General features: G+C 35.4%; 1 protein-coding gene across 2 annotated transcripts in view; it reads left to right on the top strand.

Annotated features, from left to right (window-relative positions):
- The first annotated feature begins 14977 nt into the window (after window positions 1–14977).
- The window catches only part of LOC149421117 (zonadhesin-like), a 56765-nt gene continuing 50344 nt past the window's right edge, over window positions 14978–21398 (top strand). The window contains exons 1-7 of one of the 2 annotated variants that reach the window (XM_089635820.1): window positions 14978–15200; window positions 15732–15899; window positions 15991–16161; window positions 16354–16527; window positions 18563–18733; window positions 18926–19099; window positions 21093–21263. In XM_089635820.1, coding sequence (XP_089491946.1) covers window positions 15032–15200; window positions 15732–15899; window positions 15991–16161; window positions 16354–16527; window positions 18563–18733; window positions 18926–19099; window positions 21093–21263 — 1198 coding nt within the window. In that variant the 5' untranslated portion in view covers window positions 14978–15031. The remainder of the gene's footprint in view (window positions 15201–15731; window positions 15900–15990; window positions 16162–16353; window positions 16528–18562; window positions 18734–18925; window positions 19100–21092; window positions 21264–21398) is intronic. The other variant, XM_089635821.1, reaches the window with a different exon arrangement.

The raw sequence follows: 21398 nt of genomic DNA on the forward strand, positions 1-21398 counted from the left end.
CATGGAGAATGTGCTTGGCGATCGGTCTGTCCGTACACGAAGATCGACTGCCGCAACGCCCCGCTTGATTGCCTAAGTGAGCGTCAGGCAATCGGAGAGGAGGCGGATGGTCAACGAGCTTAGCACTCCTCGTATATTCGAAAGAAAAATCAGAGTTATCCACCGCTTACCCGCCCTGGTATACTACCTAGCTAGCTGGTTACTCCTTCAGGGCTCTCTCAAGGACTGTAATACTTTTTTGGTTAAACGACTCTACATTTGGTATTAAAAGAATTTACACCCCCAATGTCCCTACTTAGTGGTTAGGCTGCAGAATGCATACAATATACACGAAAAAATAATTAACAGTATTAAAATATGAACAGGTATAATTAAAATAAAATTAGTCTAAAAATAATAATGGACGAAACATCTGCTTAAATACTAGGCCATCGGTAGAGATAAAAAAAATAAGAATTAAAATGAAAAAAAAACACATTATATAAAATCATGTTTTCATTGTAGGAATCTACATTTAAAATATACAAATTTTACCGGAGAGTATTTCACCCGTCAACTGGCAGTCAACTGGCGATCGGTCTCTCCGTACACAAAGATCGACTACCGCGCCCCTCCGCCGGATTATACCCTGAATAAAAAGTATATGGGAAGGTTCGGGGAGTGCCTGAAGATCCTAGGTGTTGGGGGAGGTGCAGTCAACTCTGTGTGAACATTTGTCTGGTGCGGGAGGCGTCTGATTAGGCAGGGACGAGGTCTATTTCTCACCCAAAAAGGGTTGCAGATGGTACAGGACGATTAAAGTTTAGTTCCAGCCTGCTGTGAACGCTCTTCATAATAATATGTATGCTAAAAAGGAACATAACACCATGAAACATATTATTATGCAAAGCAAAAAGAAAAATAAACGAAAAAATAATTAAAAACTCAAATAAAAATGTAAAAGCAAGTCTACATTATAGTCATAGTCATTTCATTACGACGGGTTGTGCAATGGTGTCATTACTACCATCGCTCATGGCGTCAGTGTCGCATAGGATCCTGCTGAAATAGAAGCAATTTTAACAAGAAAAATATCAAAATAAAAACAGATACCATGGAAAGAAGAAAAGCATTAGTAGACAAAAATTAAAAAGAATACAACAACAAAAGGTAGAATGGATTGGTGATTGCAAACGTTAATAAAAAAACAAAAAAAGACATCATAGCGAACGTGGCACCTGAAACTCTGAATGATTTTAATCTAATCAGCGACTCTAAGATCAGGCCATCTCTCTACCCAGACTCTTGTAAACTTCCTCAGCCACTCAAAGTTCACCTTGTTCGAAACGAGATCGGCATTCCATTTCATTCCATGGAGGGGACAGGGCGAGGTAACCCATCGGCATACCTGTCGCCAAGATTGGGGGGCTGCACTTTTTTTGCATCGGCATATTGCCTGCCCCATTGGGGCGACTAAAACATTTCCCACATACTTAGATAGTTCACAATACAATTATAATCTATATAAAAGCATAAAAAGTGTTTAATTTGGGGAAATATGGGATGCAATACTGCACGGTAATAATCCTTCTCAAGTATGCACAGAAATAAAAATTAGTATGCCGATGGGTTAAATATGCCCCTTCCATTTTGAGTTTAACAGACGGGAAGAATGAGTAAGTCCACCTTCCCAAATTTGACCTGTCCCATCGTGCTTGCCATTCACTCAGCGTTCTTTCTTGCATCACTCTAAGAAGACCAGGGAGAGACAAAGCCTCGCCTGGTATTAAGTCAACACCTAGATGAGTAGCAGGTCTTCCTCTGATAGGCTTCTTCTTTGTTAGCACCTCCCTAGTTTCTAAATCAATTGGCAATATGCCGGCCAAAACTAGCAAAGCATCCAAAGAAACTGTTCTATAGGCACCCGAGAGTTCCAACAGGGGGATTTACTGGCCCCTCTTGAGTGCCGAATGGATCAATACATTATCCAGGCAGTGCTCTCACCACGCAGAGGCTGCATAAATATCCTTCAGCGAATTGCGGCACATACACCCTTCAGTGTAGAAGGCGAAGCGCTGGAGAACGCAATCCCCACTCGGCAGTTGAGATCCTTCTCAGTTTCAAGAAGAGGGCTTGGGCCCTGCTTAATACACTCTTAACATGTGTCAAGAAAGAGGACGATTGATCCAAGAGAACGCCTAAATAGCTAGTGGTTTCCGCAAATGTGATGTTGGAATTTCTATTTTCATGCAGGGATTTCTCCCTCTATTGAGGGAGCCCTTCATCAGGAGACCCATGATCTTTTGGGGAGCGAAGATCAAACGATTTCTCTTACCCCATTCTAAAATTGCAAAACAACCTTCTTAAACCTTCTTCCGCTTTGCACTCTACTTCTTTTCTGCTGTTCCCCAAGACAAAAGCAATTTGTCACCAGCTTAATCGACCGAGATACATCCCTCAGGCAAGGGCCACCTGGAGCAGTCGTCAAACAAAATGTTCCAGTAATCTGGACCAAGAACCGATCCCTGGGGACAACCCATGTTGACCTCCCGTTCGATAGTGACATGACAGAATGATAGAACGGTTGTTCAACTAATCTGCGGTTATCTTGAATAACCTTGGAAAGCAATTACGAGATTTTAGTTTAGATAGTATCATTGGCCACCACGCATGATGTAAAGCACCAGTGATGTCTAAGAAGACCCCAATCACAAACCTCTTAGGGCAAGACTTCACCTGTTCAAGCGCATACGAAATTGCGTGGTCCGTTGACATACCGGGGATGAAGCCAAATTGAAATGAAAATGAAGTGAAAAAGTTTGCCGCAGTCGGTATCTGATCAGTTTTTCGTGGATTTTCCCAAATACAGCCAGTCAGTCCAGCTGGACCGGTACGCCTTGACATCTGTCCGGGGTTTATTGTTCCCTTTTGGAATGACATCGAGCACGCCTTTCTTCTCTCTCTCTCTGGTTTCAATCCTGGGATTGGTTTGCAGCAATTTCATCTAATCTCCTTTTCCATTCTTCCCTGTCTTGTGCGGCTCTTTTGACTTCTGCATATGATGAGCAGCGCACGTCCACCAGCAGGTCCTCCAGGTACTCTCGGCGTGGGCGTCCCCTAGAGTTGGTCCCCTCGGTCATACCCTCCATTATGACATGCAAGAGGCCTTCTTGTCGTATAACATGGCCGATCCATCTTGCACGCCTTTCGGACAAGGTCCTGAGCAGGTGCCTTCCTCCTTCGATTCTTTGGAGAACCTCCTCATTTGTAATATGGTCTCTCCAGGAAATTCCTAACAGTCTTCTACAGGACCACATCTCAAAAGCCTCTAGTCTCCGTTTATCTCTTTCGGATAGGCACCATGTTTCGCAGCCGTACATCAAGATACTCCATACATAGGTCTTGATGAGGAGTATTCTCAGTTTTAGGTCTATATTATTCGATTCTATTATTTTCGACCTTTTATTGAATGCAAGCCTAGCCTGATGTATACGGCTGTCAACCTCGCTCTTAGACCGACCGTCCCATGTTATTTTGCTCCCGAGGTAGACAAACTCCTTGGTGTTCTTTAGTGGAACTCCTGCCATCTCTACTCTCATCTGATGTTGCGTTCGGCCTACAGTCAGCAGCTTTGTTTTGTCTTTATTTATCTTCATGTTGTAGTTGTTTTGAAGAATGCTTTGCATGGTTGTTAAGGCCTCTTGCAGTTCTTCTTCGCTTTCAGCAACCAAAGCAATATCGTCAGCAAACCTTATCATATCCACCTTTTGCCCGTGTATCTTTACACCTTTTCTGGGACTTATTCTCTCTCTCAAGTCATCAATCGCACTCTGTATATAAGCATTAAAAAGAACAGGTGACAGAGAGCATCCCTGTCTCACCCCTTGTCTTAAACTGGCTTCTTTTGTTTCATTGTCACATCTAATTATAGCGGCCTCATTCTTGTATAGCGCCTGGATTATTCGTCTATCTCTATATTTTATATCAATTCTCTTCAGAATCTCGAAGAGTCTTTTCCATTCTACTTTGTCGAAAGCCTTCTCCAGGTCTATGAATGCGATGAATGTGTTTTGGTTTCTTTTTACTCTTTTTTCTAGTAGTATTCGTAGCGACAATATTGCTTCTCTGGTTCCTACACCTCTTCTAAAGCCATACTGGTCTCCAGAAAGGATGTTCTCTACTTTTGGTTCGATTCTTTTTAGAATGATATTAGTATATATCAATATTTTTGAGGCATGGGATATTAGGCTAAGAGTTCTGTGTTGTTCACATTTCGTCGTGCCTACCTTCTTTGGTAATGCGACAATTAGGCATTTCTCAAAATCCTCTGGTATCTCTCCAGTCTTAAACATGGTTTGTATCATTTTAAACAGGGCATCTGTGGTTCCTTTTCCTGCTGGCTTAATTAGTTCAGCCGGAACGTCATCGATTCCGGGTGCTTTCCCGTTTTTGAGATTTTTCAGTGCGAGGTCAAACTCTTCTCTAGTGATTGGATCTCCCAAATCATCTGCGTCTACCTCATTTTCTCTTTCTATCAATGTTTCGTTGTCACAATTTCCCTTTCCATTGTACAGCATTTCGAGATATCTTTTCCACCTTTCTCCTATTTGGTCATTTTCGAAGAGTATTTTACCGTCTTCTCCTTCTATTGCATTACCCTTTCCAACTCTCATCCTAAAGAGGTCTTTCACCGCAGCGTGAGCTCTTTCTACATTTCCTCTCTTGAGGTCGTCGTTTATCTCATCGCATTTATTCTGGTAGAATGTTTCTTCTATACTGTGGGAAAAACTCCCCTTCTCATGCACGTGTCCAACACCTGGAAGAGCTCCTCTTTGGCGTAGATCCATACATTCTTCACTATTATGCCATTGAGTCTGTCGAAGCCTGGTGCTTCTTTGAACGTAAAGCCTTAATAATGGCGTCAACCGCAGTAACAGACTGCTAAACTATTATTTTTCAACAGTCCAGGTGGCATGTTATAATCATGTTCATTGTTGACCCTTCGCGCTTACCGAAAAGTGAGACTCTTCACATTGTTCTAAGGGGATCTTCCTTTATTAGAGAGCTTTTATCGGCAATATCGTTAGTAAATATCTTCTCAAACAGAGAGAAAGAAACATTTAATTTCAGCTGTTTCAACATAGGTAATGTTTTGTTATAAGTTTAACAATGTATTTATTTATTGCATTAAATCTGTTTGCTGACCATGCTATTGAAATACAATAATTATGTAAATACGCTGACTTAACACGAGTCAGGGATGAAAGAGGTTTGTTTGAATTGTTTGAAGGTTTAAAAAATCAACCTGTAAAAACAAAGTTTTCTTTTACTAAAATACATCTGTTTTAAAATGTCTTCTAAAACTTAGAACATGTATTTTTTGGTTTGACTCAGGATTGCATCTTCCTTCCCAGAGACTGGAGTCAACCACATTAACAACCTCGCCATATTCCGATCGGGTACGACCGACATTTATTTCACATATTAACTTCTGTAATGTTATAGAAATACGTACATAACGGCATGTATGTATGCGATTGCCACTAAAATTTGATAGAATGCCTTGACAATGAGTCTATCTGCAGAGTTTCAGCTCGATCGGCTGTCGGGAAGTGGGTTAGTTTCGCATCCAAGATTTGCATTCATTCATTCCAGAAAACAAAAGTGAAATTCAAAAACCTAGAGAAATTTTAAAAATAAACCTGTATTTAAAAATATTCAATTTTTTGGTATGAGTCAGTCATGGTGACGACTATAATGGCCTTGACAGAAAGTTCAATAGAATAATGGCCTTGACAGAAAGTTCAATAGAATAATGGCCTTGGCTGAAAGTACGATAGAATAATGGCATTGACTGAAAGTATGATAGAATAATGGCCTTGACTGAAAGTACAATAGAATAATGGCCTTGACAGAAAGTTCAATAGAATAATGGCCTTGACTGAAAGTATGATAGAATAATGGCCTTGACTGAAAGTACGATAGAATAATGGCATTTACTGAAAGTATGATAGAATAATGGCCTTGACTGAAAGTTCAATAGAATAATGGCCTTGACTGAAAGTATGATAGAATAATGGCCTTGACTGAAAGTACGATAGAATAATGGCATTTACTGAAAGTATGATAGGATATTAATAAAATGGAGCAAAATGAAAAACAAAATAACGTCGAAATACAGGGTGTTCCTTTGAAGGAAAATGAAAATATCACAAAAGTATTTAATAATATATTGGATACACTCAAATGTGATAAAAAACTATTAAAGTGGCAAATATTTTCAGAAGCAAAAATAAAAACCCGAACAAAAATCCTCCCATAGTAGTTTGTCTACAAAACAAAGATAGTAAAGACGTAAACATAACACATAAAAAGAAATATGGTATTTTATGTGCAAAAAACATAAATTTTGAAGAAAACAACACAATATATATTAACGAACAACTGACCCATTACAATAAACATCTACTTTACCTTGCTAAATCTTCAAGGCTTGGGTACAAATTTATTTGGGCAAAGAACGGAAAAATTTGGATGAGAAAAAATGAAAAATCTCCCATCATACAAATAAACAGCTCAGAAGACATCCCCTCCGAATAAATAATAATAACACCACATAGCAAACACCAATCAACCTTTAACATGGCTGAAGAAAACCATATACATGAAAATTATAAATGTACAAACCCAAATGAACTAAATCTACTTTTTAAAAATGTTAATTTCTCTATTTTAAATATGAATATTAGAAGTTTAAGGAAACACTTCGATGAGCTCTGTATCCTTATTAATAACCTAGATTTTTCTCCAAGCGTAATTGTTTTGACTGAAACACAAATGAAAGATGTTATTCCATATAACTTATCAGAATATACCACAATTTCCTCTGCCTGTAAGCATACTGGTCATGATGGAGTCACTGTCTTCTTTCACAATACTCTGAAAAATGTTGCCACTGAATTTATTGAATTTAAGTCAGCCAATGCAATAAAATTAACCTTTTTTCAAAACAACTATAAATATCACGTACTAGCCATATACAGATCCCCATCATTAAATGATTTTTTATTTGTAAAAGAACTAAAATCTTTTGTTAGAAATCTTGACAGAAACAATTTTACTTTTTCCATTTTGACAAGTGACATTAATATAAATATTAATGATAACAATATAAATGTAAATTGTCAAAATGAGTATCTAGATTGTTTATCAAGCTCTGGATATACGTCATATATTAGCTCACCAACTAGAGTAACCTTAAGTAACTCTGCATGTTTAGACCACATATTTGTCAAGTCGCACAAGGCGACCAATATTATCTCTTCAATTCTTGAAACTAATATCACAGATCATTACCCGACCTTTTATGGACACCATTTCAAAAATACACCTCTAAACCAAAATTCTGTAACTCGAGAAAAAGTAGACATTGATTATAAAACTCTAAACTCTTTACTTCAGTCAGAAAACTGGGAAAATGTAATATCAATAGAAAATCCACATTTAGCATTAGAGAATTTCTATAATACTCTTAGAGAGTATATTCTAAAAAGTGAAAGTAAAATAGTTGTCACTAACAGAAAATATAAAAAAATTAAACCTTGGATTACAGTTGGATTAATTATATCAATTAAACAAAGGGATAAATTATATAGAGAAATGATAAAATATCAAATGGATTGCCAAAATAATAATCTCAGAACAATGCCTTATCTGAAAACAAAATATCTAATGTACCGAAACTTACTAAATAGACTGATACGAAACTGCAAAAAGAAATACTATTGTGAACAAATTGAAAATGCTAAAAATAATACTAAAAAAACTTGGAATATTATAAATGAAATTGCAAACAAAAAAATTATGTCTTCAAATATTGTAAATGAGGTTAAAATAAATAATGAAATAATAACTACCACAACACGGGCATTAGCCTAGTATGGTAGTTAAAAAAATGTCTAAACATGTAACTTGTAAACATTTATTAAATAATAAAAAAAAAAAAAAAAAAAACTAACAAATCGACCATTTCAGAATGTTTTAATAACTTCTTTACAAATATAGTAGACGAGGTACTTCAATCTTCCGGCATTAATGTTAATCATGATTATATGGAGACATCTCCTCAATTAGACTCTAATAACGATTCAATTAACTCAATAGAATATTTTTCTCCTATTACATTTAATGAAATTGAAAAATATATTGATAACCTAAAACCATCCAACTCTAAGGGAAATGATGGCCTATCATGTGATACATTAAAAAAAATAAAACAACATGTATTAACGCCATTACAACATATCTTTAATATATGCCTCAAAGATGGTCATTTTCCAGAACAGTTTAAAATCTCCACTATAATACCTATTCATAAATCTGGGGATACGCATAAATTAGACAATTACAGACCAATATCACTTGTTTCAAATCTATCAAAAATATTCGAAAAATGCATCAAATTTAGAGTCATTGAACACTTAGAAAAATATAAAATTCTATCGAAAAACCAATACGGCTTTCGTAAAGATCTAAGCACTGAGGATGCCATATACGAATTGACAAAAAATATTTATACATTTATCGATAAAAAAAAGAAATGTCTTGCAATATTCTTAGATTTAAGAAAAGCTTTCGACACCGTTAATCATAATTTACTCATTAAAAAAATAACTCAACTGGGCTTCAAAAAACACACACTAAAATTACTATCAAACTATCTTAAAGACAGAACACAAAAAACAAAAATTGGGAATAATTATAGTTCAGAAACACAGATAAAAAACGGAGTTCCGCAGGGAACTGTTCTTGGCCCGATTTTATTCTTAATTTATATTAATGATTTATGTAATTTTGTAATCCCTGGTAAAATTGTTTCTTACGCCGATGACACGGCAATAATAGTGGATGGTAATAATTGGACAGAAACTTTTTCGAATGCAACTGTATGTATTTCACTTGTTTCAAAATGGTTAAAATACAACAAACTTGTCTTAAACTACAGCAAAACATTTTACTTACATTTTTATAAAAACATCAAAAACAAACCAAAAGACAACCTTAAAATTAGAATCCATAATACAACTTGCAATCAAGAAATGTGCTTCCTGTGCAACGAACTCTCTAATGTCAAAAATATAAAATATTTAGGAGTATCAATAGATATTAATCTTAATTGGAAATCTCATATTAATCAAACCACTTCTAAACTAAGATATCTAACCTACATATTTTATAGACTCAAGGAAATTTTAAACGCTGAAAAATTGAAAATGATCTACTTCTCTCTGGTGCAATCTGCAATCACTTATGGCATAATAGGATGGGGTGGTGCATCTGATACTTTTATTAAGCCTCTACAAATAATTCAAAAGCACATAATTAAAGTCATATATAACAAAAATAAAACCTTTTCGACCGACCTATTATACAAGGAATCTAAATTATTTAACATTCGTAAATTATTTATATTACAAACTATGAAATATCTATTTAAAAACAAAAACAATTTCAAAATAAATGAAAACAGAATGAGCAAAAGAACAAATAATATATTTTACACCCCCAAACCAATACTAAATTAATGCAGACGCATAGCAGTTTCATTGGTCCTCGTACATTTAACCTTCTACCAATACAAACTCAAATGATAAACAAAAAGATAGAATATATTAAAGAGGTAAAATTATGGCTGATTGACGCAGATATTGAAACGCTTTTACTATAAATTTATTTATCCTTTCTACAACTCACTTGCTGAAACTTTATAAACTATTGTACATAATGTTTTTCTCTTTACTTTTTATAATAACTATAAACAAAAAAAAACTTTTTCTACTAATGTATATTATACTTTAGGTACTTGAAATATAGTAATCGTTTTATATTACCCACACTCAGGCAGTCAGTGCCTTAGTGGGTTTTCATTTCTTTTGTAAACTATTTGGTATTATATATTATGTTATTTTATATTATCTATTAATATGTATAATATGTGTAAAGAAATGAAAATAAATAAAGTTTAAAAAAAAAAAAAAAAAAATAATAGCCTTGACTGAAAGAACGATAGAATAATGGCATTGACTGAAAGTATGATAGAGTAATGGCCTTGACTGAAAGTATGATAGAATAATGGCCTTGACTGAAAGTACGATAGAATAATGGCATTTACTGAAAGTACGATAGAATAATGGCCTTGACTGAAAGTACGATAGAATAATGGCATTGACTGAAAGTATGATAGAATAATGGCCTTGACTGAAAGTATGATAGAATAATGGCCTTGACTGAAAGTACGATAGAATAATGGCATTGACTGAAAGTATGATAGAATAATGGCCTTGACTGAAAGTACGATAGAATAATGGCATTGACTTAAAGTATGATAGAATAATGGCTTTGACTGAAAGTACGATAGAATAATGGCATTGACTGAAAGTATGATAGAATAATGGCCTTGACTGAAAGTACGATAGAATAATGGCATTGACTGAAAGTATGATAGAATAATGGCCTTGACTGAAAGTACGATAGAATAATGGCATTGACTGAAAGTATGATAGAATAATGGCCTTGACTGAAAGTACGATAGAACAATGGCATTGACTGAAAGTATGATAGAATAATGGCCTTGAATGTAAGTACAATAGAATAATTGCCTTGACAGAAAGTTAAATAGAATAATGGCCTTGACAGAAAGTTCAATAGAATAATGGCCTTGACTGAAAGTACGATAGAATAATGGCATTGACTGAAAGTATGATAAAATAATGGCTTTGACTGAAAGTACGATAGAATAATGGCATTGACTGAAAGTATGATAGAATAATGGCCTTGACTGAAAGTACGATAGAATAATGGCATTGACTGAAAGTATGATAGAATAATGGCCTTGACTGAAAGTACGATAGAATAATGGCATTGACTGAAAGTATGATAGAATAATGGCCTTGACTGAAAGTACGATAGAATAATGGCATTGACTGAAAGTATGATAGAATAATGGCCTTGAATGTAAGTACAATAGAATAATTGCCTTGACAGAAAGTTCAATAGAATAATGGCCTTGACAGAAAGTTCAATAGAATAATGGCCTTGACTGAAAGTACGATAGAATAATGGCATTGACTGAAAGTATGATAAAATAATGGCCTTGACTGAAAGTACGATAGAATAATGGCATTGACTGAAAGTATGATAGAATAATGGCCTTGACTGAAAGTACGATAGAATAATGGCATTGACTGAAAGTATGATAGAATAATGGCCTTGACTGAAAGTACGATAGAATAATGGCATTGACTGAAAGTATGATAGAATAATGGCCTTGACTGAAAGTACGATAGTATAATGGCATTGACTGAAAGTATGATAGAATAATGGCCTTGACTGAAAGTACAATAGAATAATGGCTTTGACTGAAAGTATGATAGAATAATGGCATTGACTGAAAGTATGATAGAATAATGGCCTTGACTGAAAGTACGATAGAATAATGGCCTTGACTGAAAGTACGATAGAATAATGGCATTGACTGAAAGCAGAGATGTGCAAAATTGGTACCCAAAACCATTTGAAATGCAAAATGGAAATGGGTCAAAACTTTTCCATTTGAAAATGCAAATTCAAAATGGTTTTTAGAAAAGCATTTCAAATGCAAAATGCAAAATACCTATTTTCAAAATACATTGAAAATGCAAAATGGTTTCTCAGGTCAAACAATTAAAAGAATTTTTAAACAATTTTGTCATTTAATAATGGGCATTAATGTAGAACAAACATTTTACATGATGTAAATCCAAAAACACCACGACTACAGATTATGAAACCACAAAAAATTTGCGCGGGACTAATGTTGCCATCGGAAAAACATAGATACTGCTATCTAACATTTAATATTACAGCGTCATGGCCCCATGTTCAGTATTTGAATTAGTATTTTTTGTAATGGTATCACTCAATTGCCAGGGCTCCTACCAGGGAGCAACTTGACAAATGTAAATTATCTCTCATATCGAGGTTGAGGACCGACTGATATTTGGGGCTTATGAAAAAAAGACGAGTGGATATATAGTAGGAAGAATGTTGCAAAAAAGCATTTAAAATGGAAAATGCATTGAGAAAAGCATTTAAAATGCAAAATGCAAAATGGTTTTTAGAAAAGCATTTAAAATGCAAAATGGAAAATACCCATTTTGCATTTTGCATTTCCATTTCAAATGGATTTATTTGAAATAAAGCACGTCTCTGACTGAAAGTATGATAGAATAATGGCCCCCACTGAAAGTACGATAGAATAAAGGCCTTGACTGAAAGTACGATAGAATAAAGGCCTTGACTGAAAGTACGATAGAATAATGGCATTGACTGAAAGTATGATAGAATAATGGCCCCCACTGAAAGTACGATAGAATAAAGGCCTTGACTGAAAGTACGATAGAATAAAGGCCTTGACTGAAAGTGCAATAGAATCTCGAGCTTGAATAGTAATTGCAAATTGGGATATATTCGAGTCAGACTGACAGATTAATGGGTTGATGGCATAGACTAAATAAGACTAGACACGGCATAACCATTGAAAAATGACCCCAACACAATTTTGGTTTGGTTCACGTGCACATTTATGAAAAGGCGCACGCATTGTGTCGCAATGCGAAATGGGCACTGTGCATTGCGTTTTACCTTTTGTTGGTCTAGAGTTAAGCTATTTTGCTTGTCAGCTATTTTTGCTGGTAAAATTCCTGACGTCACATGAATAACACACCCACAAGGAATCCACCAATTGGGTGATTCCTGTTAAGTATTATCACGTGGGGAGCATACAAATATCACGCAACCAATGCGTGATAATTATTGATGTATTAGTCGTCTAGCGTTGACACGCGCGACAACTCAAGTGTGTGATATATTTGGTCCGTGCATTTTGCCAATCAGGGTTGTATTAAGTCGTTATTGCCTTTCGGGTAATATCTACTTCGCCTTTTCGATTTTTTGTAGAAGAATTGATAGAAATAAATTTGCGTCATTTAATGAATTCATTTATTTTATGGGTATTTTCGCTTTGGTTTCCCTACAAACCGGAAAAAATGGAGAAATGGTTAGAAACAATCCGAATTCCCATCAGCAGGAAACCGCGTTTGCTCTAAGAATTTTCAAACATATTTATCTAACTGCAAGCGGCCTCCGACGTGTAGACTGCAAAGCTTTGCCTGTTTTTCCGGTAATTATAAAAGACTTAAGAAAGTTTATTATGGATTGATCAGGTTTTAATTGATAATGTCGTTGTTTTCAGGCTGATATTGGACAGTCGCTGTCCACCATGGCCACAGGTCCTGCGAATATAGATACCACCATTGTTTTTTCTCGAACAAGACTGATTCTCAATCCTGCTGAAACTTCTTTTGTAATCGAATAGCCGGTTGTTCCTGTATCAGAATTGCAACAACCGATGTTCGTGAATGCCGTAAATAATACGTAAAATCCTATTTAACGGGCGTAAATAAATAAATAAGTATATATTGTAATCATGTAATCTCCACCCCCCTTACCCCTTACCCAAACGCTCTCTGAAGCTCTGTCCTCATCATTGTTGCTTATTCAATTAGGTTGCTTCGTTCCTTTCCCATAACTCGTGGTTCAGCTCGCTTGTGAATCCGCAATATTTGATGATTTATCTCTCTCTTTATGTTAATCTTACATTATGTTGAATGTAAAGTCGTTAGGTTAGTTTTAGTACTTAGGTTAGTTTTCAATAATGCTATCTTGAAGAAGGTTGAGAAACTAGCTGACCAAAACTAGTTGACACAATGTCTTAATTCTAACAAAGTGGTCGAAGACAAAATAACTTTTAATTGAATGATAGTAGTATAATTATTAAATGATACGTAGTGTTGTTCTAGTCTCTATAATTTTATGTTAAATGTTTTACTAATATTATTTTATATTCATCAGTTTTAATTATTTTGTATAATTTTCGACAGCTTACTAGATATCTTCTGTTTTAAAATGCATACAAAAGCCCGACCGGGCATAAAACCAAATTAAATTAAATGATTTCAAATCACAAAGTGATTGTTTTCTTCAATAATTATATACCATTCTATCTAAATACTATGGTAAATTTAAAAAAAAACCTCTTCACAATAATAAAAATGTGAACGTTTTTGCTTTTGTAGGACCTGTATAGAATTCCAAAACAAAATATAAATTAAATTAAAATCATTTTTGTGTTATTTATCAATTCTTTCCTGATTCAGCCCTTATTCAGCACATAAAATTTGCTGTAATTGTTAGTTTCTTTTTGGCTTTATGTCCATATTACAAAACCTCTGACAACAAATTCTCCGTGGTTTTGATTACGAGTTTGAACGCTTGTACAAGGAGTTTAAACAGAGTTGGGTTGTTAAGTTCATCTCCATATTTGTGACGTACGCTATGTGGGGTCATTTTAAAAATGAATTTAGCTAGACAGGGCTAATCTAGTATAATACATCAATGGTTGATGGTATTGACTAATTACACCAATGGTTGATGGCATAGATTGTATAATACATCAATGGTTGATGGCCATGAATGCTATAAGTTAAACAAACTTTTTATTAATTGCACATGATTTGATGATTCCAAAATGATGGTTCATAAAATTTGGTTATCAAGATTTAAATTTTTTATTTGTATTTATTATTAAAATTAGCATTTGGTGAAAACATGAACTGGAATTGAATTAAAAGCTATTAATTTCAGATTTGTTTTCTTTTCACACCCCTGCTGCCCACGGGAACAATTTAAAATAGCATCAACAAAGTAAACAAAAAATATTACACCTGTTCAACTTTACTGTCGTATTGTTCTGAACAGAAACCTCATCATGCGGGTATACCAATTGTTTAAATATTATTTATCTTAAATAGAATTGATTTCATCGCAAATACTACTACAATGTCAATTTGCAAGGCACATATTGATTGTGCCATTTCGATTCCTATAAAAGATTTGAGAGTTTGAGGAACTACACTTGTTCGACTGGTGTAGTTGAGGTGAAGTCTAATTAACCATGAGATTTCTAGTGTTGGCCGCCCTGGTGCTGTGTGCCCAGATTGCTCTCTCTTCTGCAGGGGGCTACCCAACACCAACCAAGGCTACAACTAAGCCTCTGACAAAACCTCCGACAAAACCTCCGACAAAACCTCCGAAGGTATATACCACCAGGCCGCCACCACCAAGTAAATATTATTGATTTTCAAGTATATTGTGATAATAATTTCATTTTGGCAATTGAAATTTAAGGACTAGCTAATTATTATCATATTTGCATACTGGCGTCATCCAATTCTTAGTAAAAAAGAGATAAAATAAAAATTAAGGCGGTTAGCAGACCCTCGGAAAGTCAATTATTTCCTACACAGAGAGCTTTTGTTGTTGATTACCAAAAAAATTGTTTTTCTAATTGGATTCCATTTAAATCAAGAAATGAATTATTTTCGTATAATTTTCCTTCAGTATTATTATTGCAATTATTAGAGCATTGCCTTGTTGGTAAGACTTTGCTTGTTTATACCCCGACAACGCTTGAATATTTATCATTCTCATTCTCTTTCCCTGGTCGATAGGAACCTAGCTTCCCGGGGTGCTTCCAGGCGTCCGGCGTCTCTACCTTGCGGTACCTATTCATTTGTGTAGTTAGGTTAGGTTAGGTTATTTGTGTAAACTGGTTAGATGCTTATCTAGTCCTTCAAATAAAATTCTTGTTTTAGCTTGTCGGCCCAAGGAAATTGTATCAGAATGTGGAGCTAATGATTGTCAGAATACCTGCGCCAATCCAACAGCCTCTCAAGGAACATGTCCTTGTAAACCTGGATGTGTTTGTCAAGGAGAACTAATCAGAAACTCGAAGGGACTCTGCGTTGAACCAGAAAACTGCGGTAAGTAAAATGTATTCGACGAAAGGTCTTATAAATCCTTGTAACTTTTTCACAACTTGTTTGTAATTTCACTAAATACTGTTCAATTTAGACACTTGCAAGGAAAATGAGAAGTACAGCAAATGTGGAAAAAATGACTGCCAAAATACTTGCGAGAATCCAAAGGCCTCCCAAGGAACATGCCCGTGCAAACCAGGATGCATTTGTGCTGATGGATACATGAAAAATACCAAGGGAGAATGTGTTGTCCCTGAGAAATGTGGTATGTTTACCATCTCATCATCATTAATATCTCTTCAAATGTCATTGTTTATAAATTGCTGTGTGAATGTTTTCCTGACATTATCTTAATCTTTGACTTAAATACCCCATCATCTCTTTGTAATGTTTATCTATATAAGGGATTCGTTTAGTAAATTTATGAATTTTTTAAGAATATATATTCATTTTATAGACGTCTGCAAGGATAAAGAAGTCTTCAGCAAATGCGGCAACAATAATTGCCAGAACACTTGCGATTCACCAGATAAGTCCACCGATTGTCATGGAGACTGCGAGCCAGGATGCATTTGCTCTGAAGGCAACATAAGAGATCAGAACGGAGTTTGCATCCCGAAAAGCGAGTGCGGTAAGTAAGACCTTTTGAATAATAATTTCGACTAGGTAGATAATATTTATATAAGGAACATTGAGTCTGCTGTCGGTGATTCTAAAACGAAACTAAACAGGGAAAACATAAATAAGGTCAGTACGAATACAAATGTTATTTTGGATCTGGCGGCTGTTGTACTCGCGAAGTTGGCTATAATACACTGAAAAATTGTTAATGTCAAAACGTAGACCCAAGTCGGATGGCTTTAAAACCTTTCGCTTGAAGAGTGTCAGAGGAGCGGGTTTCCTCATGCAGACATGTTTGGAAAATATTAAAAAACAAATTGTGGCTGACTTATCTCCGGAGCTGCTCGAGGGTTATGAATAGTTAAGTTTGAGGTTGTGGAAGGTTATGGAACACCTCACCAGGTTGCCCAAGGAAGTTATATCAGAATGTGGAGCTTATGATTGTCAAAATACCTGCACCAATCCAACAGCCTCCTAAGGAACGTGTTCTTGTAAACCTGGATATGTTTGTCAGGAAAAACTACAGTGGAACCTCTTATAACGAGTTTATTTCATTCCAGAATCTTACTTGTTATGTGAAACACTCGTTAAGCGAAACAATTTTTCCCATATAAATCAATGTAAAATACTATAATTCGTTCCATGCGAAAAAAATACTAAATTTAAAAAAATATATATTTATCATTTATTCAAATAAAATTACAAACTTATCAATTGTTAAGGAGCGTAACAATCTGGAATGCAATTTCGATTTGCAAAAAACAATAAAAAAATCGAAATAACTAGATTATTATTTTTGAATTTATGACAAATAATCTGTTATTTTTTTAATAGGAAACTGTCTAGAGACATTTGTTTTTGCCAACACTTTAATATTTGGTGAAAATCTGATACAGCATTATCATTGAATAAATTTGTAGAACGCATAGCCACCTCCTAATAAGAGTAATGCTTCTCAATGTACGATGCAACAGATCCCATGCTTTCAACATTTGCGTCATTATCATTTCTCTTATTGCGCGAGAAGTTTGTTGTTCTGCTACATCTTCCTCATCCACTAACAAACTTTCCTCCACAACTTCTTGCTGTGAAACACAATGCAACTCCATAAACTTTTCGGTGGTCAGCTCTTGACTGTGCTCTTCCACAAGCTCATCAATATCGTTGTTATCCACCTCCAGTCCCTTGGTATTGGCCTGTAGACTGCACGGGTACTATTTCAAACCCCTCAAAATCACATTCGACAATGCCCTTTGGCCAAAGCTTATTCTTGGCAGAAGTGAGGGTCTTCTTGGTAACCCCTTCGTACGCCTTGTCAATCATCTTGAAGCAAGTCGCTGCGATGTGAATGTGATCTTTACAAAACTCTCTGAGAGTGGGACTTGTCCCTTCAGTCACCTCAAAACAACGCTCGAAGAGTGTTTAAAGTTAGAAATAACCTACTGGTCCATAGGCTGGAGTAACGGAGTTACTGTTGCATCTATCATAGAATATAATATCTTCTTAATTTTATCCTTGTTTTTGATGATAGTGCAATTCCTTGATGTAGACGGATTGAATGTACTCGTTAGTTCAGCCACACTCGTACCTTGTTCTCGCTTTTCAATGATTTGACGTTTTATTTCTACAGTTAATTTTATTCTCTTATGGCTGTCTTCTTTTGGTCTTTCTTCAGGTACATTTTTGCAAGGGTTATTAAACTTTGCACAAAAAAAAATTACAAATAATGTCTGAACACGAGTTTGGAAAAATGTGTAATCACATGCGACACATGGGTGAGTGATGTGAAGATGGACTTTCTGCATCGTTATGCAAAATGTCGCTCGTTAAGGCAGCAATTTTTTATCATCTGTTTTGCTTGTTATGCGAAATACTCGTTATAGGAGGTGCTCGTTATGATAGGTTCCATTGTAATCTGAAACTCAAAGGGACTTTGCGTTGAACCAGAAGACTGCGGTAAGTAAATGTATTCGACGAAGTCTCTTATAAACCCTGTTAGTTTTTCACAATTTGATTGTAATGTCACTAAATACTGTTCTATTTAGAAATCTGCAAGGAAAATGAGAAGTACAGCAAATGTGGAAAAAACGACTGCCAAGATACTTGTGAGAATCCAAAGGCATCCCAAGGAACATGCCCGTGCAAACCAGGATGCATTTGTGCTGATGGATACATGAAAAATACGAAGGGAGAATGTGTTGTCCCTGAGAATTGTGGTAAGTTTACCATCTCATCATCATTAATATCTCTTCAAATGTCATTGTTTATAAATTGCTGTGTGAATATTTTCCTGACATTATCTTAATCTTTGACTTAAATACTCCATCATCTCTCTGTAATGCTTATCTATATAAGGGATTCGTTTAGTAAATTTATGATTTTTTTAAGAATATATATTAATTTTATAGACGTCTGCAAGGATAAAGAAGTCTTCAGCAAATGCGGCAACAATAATTGCCAGAACACTTGCGATGCACCAGATAAGTCCACCGATTGTCATGGAGACTGCGAGCCAGGATGCATTTGCTCTGAAGGCAACATAAGAGATCAGAACGGAGTTTGCATCCCGAAAAGCGAGTGCGGTAACTAAAACCTTTTAAATAATAATTTCGAGTATGAGGGATAAGTTTTATATAAGGAACATTGAGTCTGCTGTCAGTGATTCTAAAACGAATCTAAACAGGGAAAACAAAAATAAGGTCAATACGAATACAAATGTTATTTTGGATCACGCAGCTGTTGTACCCGCGAAGTTGGCTATAAAACACTAAAAATTTGTGAATGTCAAAACGTAGACCCAAGTCGGATGGCTTTAAAACCTTTCGCTTGAAGAGTGTCAAAGGAGCGGGTTTCCTTAAGCAGACAGGTTTGGAAAATATTAAAAACAAATTGTGGCTGATGTATTCCCGGAGCTGCTTGAGGGTTATAAATGGTTTGTGGTAAAGTTTGAGGTTGTGGAAGGTGAGGTTGCCCAAGGAAGTTATATCAGAATGTGGAGCTAATGATTGTCAAAATCCAACAACCTCACAAGGAACATGTCCTTGTAAACCTGGATGTGTTTGTCAGGAAGAACTACAGTGTAACCTCTCATAACGAGTTTATTTCGTTTCAGAATCTTACTTGTTATGGGAAACACCCGTTAAGTGAAATAATTTTTCCCATATAAGTCAATGTAACATACAATTCGTTCCATTTCAAAAAAATACTAAATAATTTTTATTTTTTTTTATCATTTATTCAAATGAAATTACAAACTTATCAATTGTTGGAGTGTAACAATCTGGAATGCAATTTGCAAAATTCGATTTGCAAAAAACAATAAAAAAATCGAAATAAATAGTTTTTTATTTATGAATTAATGACAAATAATTCATTCTTTTTTTACTAGGAAACTGTCTAGAGACATTTGTTTTTGCCGATGCTTCAAAATTTGGTGAAAATTTGACACAGCATTATCATTGAATAAATATGTGGAATGCATAGTCACCTTATTATTAGGGTGATGTTTGTCAATGTACGATGTAACAGTTTTCCATGCTTTCAGTATTTCTCTTATTGTGCCAGAAGGTTGTTGTTCTGCTACTTTCTCCTCATCCACTAACAAACTCTCCTCCATAACTTCTTGCTGTAACTCAATGCAACTCCATAAGCTCTTGGGTGGGCAGCTCTTGACTGTGCTCTTCCACAAGGTCATTAATATCGTTGTTATCCACCTCCAGTCACATGGTATTAGCCTGTAGACTCCACGGGTACTGTTTCAAACCCCTCAAAATCACATTCAACAACGCCCTTTGGCCAAAGCTTATTCTCAGCACACGGGAGGGTCCTCTTGGTAACCCCTTCCTACGTCTTGTCAATCATTTTGAGGCAAGTAACGATGTGAAAGTGATCTTTCCAAAACTCTATCAGAGTGAGACTTGTCCCTTCAGTCACCTGAAAATTACGCTCAAAGAGTGTGTTAGTGAAGAGTTCCTTAAAGTTACTGGTCCATAGACTGAAGTAATAGAGTAGTGTTGCATCTATCATAGCATCTATTTTCTTAATTTTATCCTTGTTCTTAAGGATAGTGAAATTCGTTGATGTAGACCGATTGATTGTGATCAGCCACGCTCATACCTTGTTCTCGCTTTTCAATGATTTGACGTTTTATTTCTACAGTTAATTTTATTCTCTTAAGGATGTCTTCTTTTGGTCTTTCTTCAGGTAAATTTTTGCAAGGGTTATTAAACTTTGCCCAAAAAAAATAACAAATAATGTCTGAACACAAGTTTGGAAAAATATGTGATCATATGCGACACATGGGTGAGTAACGTGAAGATGGGACTTTCTGCGTCACTCGTCAAATGTCGCTTGTTGAGGGAGCATTTTTTTTAAATCATCTGCTTTGCTCGTTATGCGAATTATTCATAATAGGAGGTGCTTATATGGTAGGTTCCAATGTAATCAGAAACTAGAAGGGATTTTGCGTTGAATCAGATGACTTCAGTAAGTAATATGTATTCAACGAAGTGTCTTATAAACCCTCTTAGTTTTTCACAACTCGTTTGTAATGTCACTAAATACTGTTCTATTTAGAAATCTGCAAGGAAAATGAGAAGTACAGCAAATGTGGAAAAAACGACTGCCAAGATACTTGCGAGAATCCAAAGGCCTCCCAAGGAACATGCCCGTGCAAACCAGGATGCATTTGTGCTGATGGATACATGAAAAATACTAAGGGAGAATGTGTTGTCCCTGAGAATTGTGGTAAGTTTAACATCTCATCATGAATAATTACTCTTCAAATTTCATTGTTTATAAATTGCTGTGTGAATGTTTTCCTGACATTATTTTAATCTTTTACTTAAATACCCCATCATCTTTCTGTAATGTTTATCTATA

This window comes from Hesperophylax consimilis, chromosome 9 (genome assembly GCF_061612785.1).
Source record: "Hesperophylax consimilis isolate HC1 chromosome 9, BYU_Hcon_1.0, whole genome shotgun sequence".
Lineage (NCBI taxonomy): Eukaryota > Metazoa > Arthropoda > Insecta > Trichoptera > Limnephilidae > Hesperophylax > Hesperophylax consimilis.